Below are 12,257 nucleotides of genomic sequence, written 5' to 3'. Positions count from 1 at the left end.
AGTAGTATAGTAGGCATTAATTAGAACAACTATACAAATATTTTTTACAAGGAATTAATGAAGTTGAGACTCACCTATAAAAATCTTCGAAGTTCAGTTCTGCTTTTCCTTTCTTGCCAAAAAAGTGTACAAGCAGTGTAGTATCTGACAGTGAACTTGTATAATCATCAGCACGCTTAAATATTAGAATAAAAACAAATTAAAGGCCATGATTGGATCAGATCAGAAGTATAATCTGAGAATGCCTATCATCATAATAGACTTTTCTATTAAAAGAGTTTGTATTTCATGTTTATAGTCTTTAAGAAGATTTTGATCTTGCAATCCATTACATTAATTTTGCCATGCAATTTTCACACAAAGTAGCAGTAGCTGTTAATTGCATTTAGTAGAAAGTATTTAAACTAACAGAACAATGTAGTGGAAGCTGCAATGAAGGGGGAAAAGGTATGAAAAATAAAACCAGAAACTTGTGAGGAAAAAAAAATCTCATCAGTTAAGGTAAACCATAAAATGTAACTCCCTTTGTACACAATCTCCCCTCCCTTCTACTATGAAACTACAAAGAAATTAAAGTACACTAGTTCATATACTCTTATTCCATATTTCAAAAGTAAGTATGAGATTGTGTTCCAAAATCACATCAGTTAGGTGTATTTTACATGATTCTTTTCTGTAAGTTGCAGACAGCTACATCTTAAATGTTATTGCCCAAACACATTTAAAACACCAGAATTAGGAAATATTTTGAAATAATGAAGCAATATTTGGATTACTTCTCTTAGGACTGTTCCTCGTGTACCAGGTTGTGGTCTCTGCGCAGGACTGGAATCTCTGAATATGTATTAATACTTTTTCCTTAACAAATAACTAAGGTTTTGAAACCAGATTTAGAAGAGAAAGCCAACTAATTTTGACCATTTGCAATAGCGAAAGTTGTAAAAAGGAATCCAAAGAGAAGTAGCTGTCATCTGTGTATAGTGATTGCATAATATTCCACTTTTTTTATTACATATTCACTGCCCTTAACAAAATCAATGTATATATGCATTGATTTTACTTCTTTGAAAAAGAAGCTCTTGATACACTGAAGAGCTGAAGAATAATTCAGTAATGTAAGGCTCTTGAATAAGCCACAGTAGCCCAACGTGATGCTGTCCTCCTGGCATTAACATGCTTCAGCCAACATTAGAAATTTAAAAAGTTATGTGTTTAATCTCCTTACTGCACCTGCTTAGGGATGACCTCCTGTCCAAGCTCTCATTTTTCTTACAAACACAAGACTTTATGGAAAGCACAGAGGAGGAGAGCAGTCTCTGCTCTTCCTAGGCAAGCTACCACCCATTAGGAAGTTTGCTGACTCTAGTGTTACAGTACAAAACAAGGCACAGTACAGAAACCTAGCAAATATTTGGGAGATGTAACAGTAATAATTTATCACCATAACAATACATTATAAACCTGTGGGAGCTACAATCGGTACAGAAAACTGTTTATACAGCTCTATAAAGATCTACAAGTCTAAAACTGCAAGCCACACTCGAGAGTTCTTTAAGTCTTCACTGAAGAGGCTATAAATTTGTAACAGACAAAGAAACTCTAAGTGAAGAAACCAGGAAAAAATTTTGAACAATATATAATAGCTCAACATCACAATAAACCACATACCATGAAAAAGCATTTCACATCTACATTCTCTAAAATACACTATATTATTTTCAAATTTACATACTGATTTATAAAAAACGTAAAGTGCAATATTCATTAAGAGTATTTATGTATCAACAACAAGGGAAAACACAAGGCAGTAACAACACACATCCCTTTCAACATCCTATCTAAAGAAATGGGAGAGACTTTTCTGTTCCTTAGTATAATCAGTTTAGGATTCTCAAGATTGCATTTCAGGTACTCTAGCTTCCTCTTTATTCTCATATTCTTCTCCAGGGAGAAATAAGATGACATAGTGTATACAGAGGTAGAGATATTTCATGCCCTTCAATTAAGACAGCTCTGCTCTTCAAGTGAGCAAACTAATTCAGAAAAGTAATCACTAATTGTCTTTTAATATTGTTATCCTCCACTACAGGACACAATATACTGAAATGCAGATACCCTGATTTCTTATGTCTTTTAAGCAATTAAATCCCTGAGCACATTCAGACAATTTCCCTCAAGTACACTGAAAAGATATCAAATGTTAAATTACAGCCTTTCATCTTGCAAAAACATTTCAAAACCTTAGACTTAGGTTGCATTCACCCATATCTGAAGAACTGTTTAAAAAAACCTACAATCTGTAAGTCTTTTCACAATTCCCACTTGGCTGGCCTCATTAAATGAAAAAACCCCAAACAAAAACCTCACTGCAGAAACTCAACCCAATATACTTCTCTGAAGAACTGCAGGCAACTGAACACTATTCCCGTGCTCCTTCTGCACTGACAGCATTAAATAAATTCTCTTTTATATGGTAAAGGATAAAACCAGCAGCTTTAATCATTTAAAGCTATTTTTTTTTCATTATAAAATTAATTTTATTTATTTTAGATCAGTGCAAAATAAATTGCCTCACCTGTTTCCATGTATACAAATATGAGCCTCAATTTTGATCAAATATATTTTTAAATAAGTCATTCAAATGAGAATAAAATTCTTCTCATTTCTCTTTACCTTTACACTAACTAGAATACAAATTCAGGTAAAGAGACAAACTGAAGACAAGTGTTTCAATCACTTGATTGACTTGCTGCATAATGGCAATATGGTTTTCTTTCTATTTTTTCTAGCCTGAAGTGCATAAAGTCTATTTCTTTTGTATTCTGCAAAATTAGTTTCAAGTTTTTGATTAACAAGAGTTGACTAAAAGTAGGTAATGCTTATAAGCATTGATTCTACTTTTACCAACATATTCCAATAATTAGGTATGTACATTATTATTTGATTTAATAAGAGCTTTCTTACTGAAAACTCTTGATTTTTCCAACAGTGACAACTAACCTACTAATTTCCAATTTCACTTAGTAATTTAAGAATAAACCCCAAAAGTGAATTTAGCGATAACTGCAATATTCCAACAGGATGGTGGAGTTGCTAAATTAGTAAGTACAAAAACAGTATTACACACTGTCCTAGAAAAACTACTTGTGGTAAATAACTTTACTCTCTAAAGAGACCTTTTGATTCCCATAGCAACAAAACTTATTTACTCTCACTTTAGACTTACACGTAGCCTTCTCAAAAGCCTATGACACAACACAGGTCCCAGTGTCACCTTGCTTTATGCCACTTTCTCACTACAAATAGCTATAATATTATTTGGATGCAAGAGTACCTGGGAGAGATAAGAATATGGATGAAAGCCAGCTGGTCCAAACCAAGCAAGATAAAGATAATTACAGTGAGAAGTGGGAAATTGTCAGTGGAGAAAATGCAGAACATGATTGTTCTTCATAAAATGATTCACAAGTGAGCACACAGGCTTTTTATACACTTTACTGAGAATTTAAATCCCTATTAAGTATAGCTGCTATTAAGCTTCAATTACAGTATAGTTACAGATATTAGTCTGAGGCATCAGATATTAAAAAACCTCTCTCTCTTCAAATTAAATGTGTGTAGAGATTTCCAAACTTAAGTCCACCTATACTTGGGACTTTATTAATGCCAGCTAGCTGTAAATTAAGATGACATTTCATTCAGAAAATGCAATGCCCCAAGCTTCTTGAATAATCAGTGAATTTAGAAGCCTTCTCTCCCCTCTGTTTCCTTATCTGACTAGACAAGAGCACTGATATTCTGGATTTTAAAATTTGGTGGAATAAATTAGGATTAATAACTGGATTAACAATTCAAAAGCTCATGAGCATAGAAGCAAGGGAAGATATGCTGGGTCTACTGTTTTATTTAAGATTAATAGGTATATGTTATTACTATGGATATTACTATGGATATTGTTGTGAAACTCAATTCTGTAACACTACATTTTGTTTTGTTGAAGGGCAAATGAACACAAGCCAAGAGAAATACAGAAAAGGCTTATTTGATACCTAGGAAATATAGGTTCTACCTTAAAAGAAAAATCAAATACCTTCTTTTGTTTGGCCCATAATTAAAATTCAAATAAATTTAACCAGAGTGCTATGACTGCATTTAGAAACACAATCATGAGTATGAAGATTAATGAACAGCAGACTGATATAAAGGGACTATAAGTGAATTAAGCCTTGAAATTAGAAATAAGTCCATTGAAGTCCTCAGGTTATTCAATAGCTTCTGCAGAGGAACAGCAGGGACAAAACACTAATTACTTTCAATGTGAAGCACACATTGCTTCCAAACCAAGGAAAGAGACTGTTTTACTCTGGAGGTCAGTTTTTGTTCCTTGTTCTTTTCTCATTATCATCCTGCTTAGGAAACATGGAACTCTGAGACCAGAGTCAGTGAGTTCTATGTTCTTAATGCCACTACCAGCAGAGCCATTACTCTCACTGTGTGGGCACAGAAAAGCATAAATTATCTAGTCTTTTGACCCTCTGAAATTATAAATACAAAGAAATATCTTACTCAATTATCTAGAAGCAGATCACGAAACAAGACTTATTAGAATTTAAAGCATTATGGAGATTAATTTGACAGCTCAGTGGTACTTCTAGACTTCCATAATGATTGTGTAATATTAAAAAAGATGGACCAATGTTTTGGATACCTTAAAACATTCCTGGTTTTCTCTAATAATTAAAACAATCTTTGCATTATACTTTTTGTGAAGATTGGTTCTGATAATATACATAAAAAGCACATTAAGGCATAAAGATTAAAAACTTAAAGGGCTACATCTCTCAGTAAAGTTGTTTTACTGGACCACACCTAAATGACAAAGGTTTCTCGAATTACTTCTCTAACTGTGAACTGCCATGACTATCAGTGTTAGAAAATGTTTCTGAAGGACTGAACAAGACTTCATCTTCCAACTCTTCCAGAAGATCACTTTGCTTTTTCTTGGAAAAGACAACCTTCAAGTATCACACTGTAGAGAACCAAATGCGTTTGATTTGAGAACTTTGAAGTTTAAAACAAAAACGTAATTAAAAAGAAAAGAAGAAACAGGGTGCATAATGTAAGAAAGCAATCAGAACAGAATAAATAAAATAGCAGTCTGTTTATGGAGCAGAGACCAGAGAGGTTGTCTTATACCTCCGCAAGGTCTGAAAAGAGTGCTTGGCTTGTGCTACGTCTCAAAGTATCCCAATAGCTTCTGGGGACAAGGTCCTCTCCTTCTGTTTTAAGAACCTGCAGTTTCAAGAAGCACAATTGTTTGAAAAACAAAAAACAATGGAACAACCATTTATAAACTTTAAAATATTTTCTAACTGATCTTCAAAATCAGGGCTTAGTTCTCTTGCTTCTAAACAGTGACATTTTTACCAGTTACATGACACTGTGTAAATGAAAGGAACATTGGTCTATTACAGCTATTTCCCTAATGCTCTTGGCTGCACCAAAAGTATCACTGACTCCATCTTCTCAAACAAAATAAATTCAAGAAAGGAGAAGTGAAAATATTTACTAAAAGTGCATATCAAAATGGCCATTTAAACTCAGCATTTTGCCAGTGTTTTTTTCTATCAATTCTGGTTTTCCAGAAAATATTAATTCATATACTTATACAATCAATTTTTCCATTGGTAAGATAAAAATATCACTATATAATTAATTATATAAAATAATTTAATCTAATCTTTATGATGACATCATTGCACCAACAAAGAAAGGCAAAAAACAAGCCTAGTAAGTTCAGCTTCAACTGTAACATACTTATCAGGAAAACACTATACACATCTGATGATCAAACTTAACCTTGTCATGAGAATGAACACCACATTCTTTTATGCATACAATTCTATAATTATCTATTTTAACTATTCACTGAATTTGTTCTCTTACTGGAGTTACTTTAGTCAATTGAATTAGTACTTCTGGCTGTGCACATTTCATTTCCATTTTCATGCATCACATCACAGTTATCATGTTCTGGTTGGCATTTGGCCAGTGAAAGCACTCATGCAGTACATGCCAAAGCAGTCTCAGACACAAATGCAGTATGCACCAGAACATGACTTGAAAGAATTGACCTACACAAATGAAAATACTAAAATATTTAACTCATTTAAAACATCACTATATGCTTTTTATGGCCTATGGACCTCAACACATTTTAAAAAAATAGAACTGATTTGTCAGATGAAGTGAGGAGAAGGGCCTCATGCATGAGGTAGCATGTTGGACTATCCCAGACATTTTAGGGTTGCATCTCCTTGGAACCTGGGTATCTTCAACTCCTCAGGACATCCAGGAAAACAAAAGACTGCTACACTTCTTGTTTCAGTAGAAGAAATAGAACCCCAAAATATCTATTTTTGGAGATGAGGGATTTACTGAATTCCTATACACCTGGGTCTCCTTTGCATGGAGATCTCCATTCAGATAGTAGGAGGGCAAAAAACACGGCACACACCTGGGCATTATCTTGATAAAGTGCTTGGACATGGCTCAGTCCAGGAGATGCTTTTACTGCAGCTGAAAATTACATAAATAGAATATCTAACTAGTTTGGTTTCAGTTTGAAATGGGAGAAAGCATGGGAATATGGCAATCACTGTCCAGCAAGTTTTGCTGCAATAAAGCCTGATCTGAAATCTATTGAATCATAAGGCCTTGCATATTCTACTTCATTTTTCTCACATCATTGCAGTATGCACATCATGTCAACTGCACATTTTAATTCAACAGACTTCTTTCTTGCATATTGCTCCAACTGTAGGTGCCAGCTTCACAAGAAATAAAGCTGTGCATTTCTGTGAAGAATTATATAATGAAACAAATTTTAAAACTGGAATTTCACTACTCATCTAATTCTCCTGCATCCGATCCCCTCACTTGGAAGATCACAATAATGCCACAAGATGAATTCTTCTATTTAAACATAAAATCCGTCTGTTTTTTAAAAACTGTTTTACTTCTGCCATGATCCAGAAATTAATCAGGTCATGATGACAACATTGAAAACCTCAGAAAATCTCTTTCTGCTTCTCTTTTTCAGCCCTCAAAATTATTGTAAAGAAGTTTACTGTCACCTAAGTAATACAGGGAATATTTTCTGTAAAATCCTTTCCTAGTTCAGCACTGGAAGTTCTAATGTATTTGTTCTGTAGCTGAAGCATAAAAATAGGAAAGTTCTCTTCAGGTTTCTTTTTGGGGGGCAATAAAGAGGTGAAAGATTCAACAGACTAATTATTCACACTACACACAAGGAAAGAAAGAGATGGATCAAATGACTCATGCAGGATGACTTAATTTCACACATTATTTAAAAATATGTCTACAGTTTTTTGAAACGTATTTGTACTTTCCCTTAAAAATACTGTTTCCTCCATTTCATATAAATAGAGAGCAACCTTTCCTTCTGATAGGCTTGCATGTTCAGCATGCATGCAGCAATCTTTTATGCAAGTCAAGATTCCTCACATTTTTACTGATAGGCAGAAACAATTTACTTGATGGAAACAATAAATACAATAGATTTTCTTATAGCATATTATTTCATCTCACTGGTGAAGACTGCATCAATTGAAAATAATTAGAGTACATACACTGTTAGTAGGAGTATGATATCCATAAAGTTGAAGACGCTGACATACAGCAAAAATGGGCCAAGCCAAATATCACATGTCAGAATGAAGAAAAAAGAAGGGGGAAAAAAAGACAACAGAATAGGTTAAGACAAGCAAACCTTTAATTTATATATATTATTATTGTTTGTTTATTTGTTTTCAATATGACAGTGAAGAAAAAAATGGTTTATTTTCAGTCTTACTCTTCAAATTTTCAAAAGAGAAGTACAGGTTTTTAGAGATCACCCTCAGGGCTTATGTGCCATTTTGCCATCTTTACGTTCTCCAAAAGCTCTTCCTTTAGGTATAAGTTTCCTTTGTTCAAAATAAATAGTCTCTGATTCAACAACAGACCTACAGTTTTGAAAAGCTGAGCAGGATAGGTCTCTCTGGGTGGGAAGAAAAATGTCCTTTTTTTCTCAGGGAAGGTTTAAAAAGTAATAATTTTTGAAAATCATACTTCCTGTGGTTTCAGGGACAAAGAACTGAGACTGAGCATTGATGTTGGCAAAAATATAATGGACACTGAGAAGCTCCGCTGATATGTCAAAATATTTCTTATAATAAGGAATTTTTTCCATAAACATGCAAATTGCAAATTAACATAGTTTTTTTTTCTGCTCTCTGCTTGGCAGAGATTTGTCCCTGATATTTACTTTTCCAACAGTAAAAATACCTGTCACTGCTGCCATCCCTCAGACAAACCACCACAGACTCATTTAGTTCTGACTTACCTTTTTATTTGTTTGCATGAAATGCAAATTTGACATTATGTGAGTACTCAATATTCCACAAAAATTTATTCAGATTAATATATTTTGCATTGGTCACAAGAATTATTTAGTAAGAATTTAAATTTCAATATAAAATCTAAGTTCAGTTGTAACATTTCATAATCTATTTTAAAACTACTATGTGGATAACAAGCACCAGGTTCAGAAGGTCTACATGAACAACTTCAGTTAATTCTGAAAGCAAGTGTGTAACTTGGTCTTCCCACTGAGATCTCTCACTGTTAGAGACAGTAACACTGGCTCATTACTACTTACTTTTCCCTAGACTTCAAAACTCCAAATGGAATCAATTCTACTGACTTAACATCAACTACAGTATTTAAACACTATTTTTTACTTCATATAAACCACTTACTCTTTTTTTCCAGTAGCTGCAGTTTAGGCTAAATACTGCTTTTTTCTACATGTGAAGTTATGCCTATTCTTCTAACAATATGAATTTAGTGTTTTAAAAACAGTGACCAGTGAAATATATACATACATAATTTTGTACTATATAAAAAAAAAAACCAAACAAACTACCAGATGCAACTTTTCTGATTTTACTTACCAGCATTGCACGTTTTTCTTCATCTCCTCTTTTTTCTCTCTTCTCATTTTTTTTCCTGAAGATCTCTTGGAGCTAAAAACCAAACCATTTTGTTCACATTTAGTGTTCAGCCTGTTTTCACATACATAACAATACCCTTCATCATAAGGAATATTACAAACAGTATTAAATGCAGTTCTTTACTGAAATATCAGAGTTTCAATGATGCTTTGTTGTTCACACTCATGCCTTCATGTTCCTTCTGTGACTTAAACCATCATACAGAAAGAAAAAGGAAGTATTTTTTCCACAAAGTGAGGGTAGCAATTCTACTTGGGAGCACAACACCAAGAATGTCCTATTTAGCCAATGTGGCCAATATAAAAAGGGGAAGTTTCACCCTTTTCACCACCTCCAGGCACTTCCTTTTGTGTCAGGTTCTAATTAGTGTCTCTGTGGTTATGTAGTCAGCTGGATCAATCTTTTTTTCACATTAGTTCCCAACCTGATCAGTTCTTACTCCTGCTGGCATAGGGGAGGGGTAGAAACACCTGGTGGGGGTGAAATATTCCCCTTCAGCAGCAACAAACTACTACTCAAGAGTAATTTATCAAGTACCCTTTCTTTTCAAGTCTGTTCAAAGAATACCTTCAGGTCTTGTAAAATACCCCTTTCACAACTATCTCAACATGAAGAGCTTTAAACACGACTTCTGAGAAAACCTCAAATACAAGATTTCAAACATACAGATTCTTAAGCATATTTATTTTTGTAAAGTCTTCAGAGTAAGAACTGGATTGTACTTATCTTTCTCTGCAAGTATCTGTTTTATTTAGGTATTTTTATTTATAGTAATACCAATTAATGTTCCCAAACCATTAGAAAAAGGTCTCACAGTGTTTAGCAACAGAAGAAAGTATTAACTATGATACCATCTAGGTCTCTACTGGACCTTCAGCCTTTAAAAAAAAATGCATGTGAAAATATCATACTGTCTCATGTAGCATTTGTTATCCTCTAAGTGGGCTGGAAAAGGAATAAACCCTGATCTGAGAAACTTGACCAACCTAGAATATGTATTTTCAGAACCAAACACCTTGGCATACAGACACAATTGTGGCAGTCCTTTCAAAGGAGCAATTTTACCTACCAGAAGTCTGGTAAAACCTGATCATGTAATGGCATGTAAACAGAGCTCCACAGGGATTGGAATGTGAAACAAAAAGTGTATGTGATAAATTTTGCAAGGAAATTTTCCAAACTAAATTTCAGGATATCTTTATTTCAGAGAAGGCAGATGAGTAAGACAAAGGGATCAGCAAAACTTACTGCAGGGGTATGGCAACATTGAAATGAAAGAATTAAATGTTTAGTGATTAAGTAGCAAACACTACATTTATAAACAAAACTAATTAATAAACAACATTTTATGAATTTCCAAAATTGACTACTGAGTTCTGGAATTTCCTATCAGGCAAATACAGACCAGAACATTTTATGTATCACAATACCTATTTTTGAGTATGGGATAAATTTACAGACCTTGGTAAATGTTTTCAATTTATTTTTGCAAACTTACAGACACAAGTTACTGTAACTTATGCCAACAAGGAAAGAGCCTTGATAGGATAGAGTACTACAAAGTTTACAACCCAGAACAATGCAAAGAAAAAAGTTAAATGAACAGAGAGAAACAGAAAGAAAATCCCTTGTGAAAAGTGAAATGACAAGCCATCAAGCAGGAGAGAAGAGTGGCAGTAACTGAAAAACCAAAAAGATCAGTAAAAAGCAAGGCATCCTTGGATGTATTTCCCCTGCCACAGAGGCAAAAGAAGTAGGATTCTGTTGCATGTATTATTAAAGCCCTTGCTAAACTTCTGGAAATGGATCTTTTGTTCAGAAAGAGTGCTATAGGATACCAGTGACTGAAAAAAAGTGAATGCAAAAAGGGTCTAGGAGTACTTTCATAGGAACATTGTTTGAAACAGGATAATGAGATTGACTGCTGAAGGCAGCAAAACCAAGATCTCCAGTAACAAGGCAACATAATCCTTCTGTTCCCTGACCTCACCCCTATGACATAAGCAAAAAGCAAAGCACAAACACCATGAAATTAGTTTACAAAAACAATACAGCTGTTACCAGAAAAATAAGGCCTTTTTCAACTCTTCACTATACACACTGTTTCCTCAAGAATCACATAACATGTGATCCCTAAACAAAGCTCTTAAAAGTCTCTTTATTTGTAAAACTGAATAGCATTTATTACCAATTTTGCAATAGCTGCCTGTAATTGACAGATAAATATTTTCCAAATGTTGGGGTAGTTCATATGCCAACTTTTGAACAGTCTCCTTTCAGGCACACAGGATATGATACATCATATTCAAGTAAGGTGAGTAAAGATGCCAAATGTATGTTCTGGGGCCAGTTCTATCATAGCTGCAGTATCACTGAATCAACTTCTATTTTCATATATACTTTCATTACACAAAAATCTATCTACCTATCTATTTTAGTCTTTCTCACTTCAGATCTCACATTCTGACTTATGGGTTCTAATTTAATTTTTGAAGGATCACCGACACCTAATAAAGCAGAGCTCCACTCAAGTTTGATCTATACAAATTTGTTAAATACAATAATCCCCTACAATTGGTAGGGGACAGTATACCTAGTATTTAAAAATTCTACTTTCTTTCTTTTATCCACCAAGTCTGCTAACAGAAAAAAATAAGGAGAAACTTTAGCCAGGGATCATGACAGAGAACAAATACATAGCAGGATGCGAATAGGCATAGTTAAAAGAAAGATGTAATATCCATAGTTAATTATTGTCCTTGTTTCCCACTTTAAATACTTCTTTTATTTAATTTGTAGCATCAGTTTCTGAAAGACAAAGCCTCTTGCTACAATTTCCTTCCATTTAGCTGTTGTAATGGAAGTTCTTTTTTCTTTCAGAACAAATTTGTCAGTCTATTCCACCACATTCTGTTTAATTGAATCATGAAAGATGCTTGCTTTTTCTTCTTCTTGCTCTATTTTTTCCTTTTGTTAATTAATCCAATGGTTGCTGGTTTGTTCCTCCAATTAGAGAAGATGTTTATTAAAAATTAGCCCTTACAAGATGTGTACATATAATAGAATACAAAAAAATTATCAGTGTGCCACAATTTGCAAGTGGTGTCCCTTTCCAAAATAAATTTGGAAATTAAGTTCAGCATGTTAAGGAGAGTTTCTTCCATATTTCTATTTTCTTAA

General features: G+C 33.8%; 1 protein-coding gene across 1 annotated transcript in view; it reads right to left on the bottom strand.

Moving 5' to 3' along the window:
• The window catches only part of MICU3 (mitochondrial calcium uptake family member 3), a 52,352-nt gene that overhangs the window by 16,001 nt on the left and 24,094 nt on the right, over positions 1-12,257 (bottom strand). The window contains exons 7-10 of the mRNA XM_030947178.1: positions 9,018-9,089; positions 7,653-7,691; positions 5,197-5,292; positions 75-175 (exon numbers count right to left, since the gene is read on the bottom strand). Coding sequence (XP_030803038.1) covers positions 75-175; positions 5,197-5,292; positions 7,653-7,691; positions 9,018-9,089 — 308 coding nt within the window. The remainder of the gene's footprint in view (positions 1-74; positions 176-5,196; positions 5,293-7,652; positions 7,692-9,017; positions 9,090-12,257) is intronic.

This window comes from Camarhynchus parvulus, chromosome 4, assembly GCF_901933205.1.
Source record: "Camarhynchus parvulus chromosome 4, STF_HiC, whole genome shotgun sequence".
Lineage (NCBI taxonomy): Eukaryota > Metazoa > Chordata > Aves > Passeriformes > Thraupidae > Camarhynchus > Camarhynchus parvulus.
This window is presented reverse-complemented; position numbering and strand designations above follow the sequence as displayed.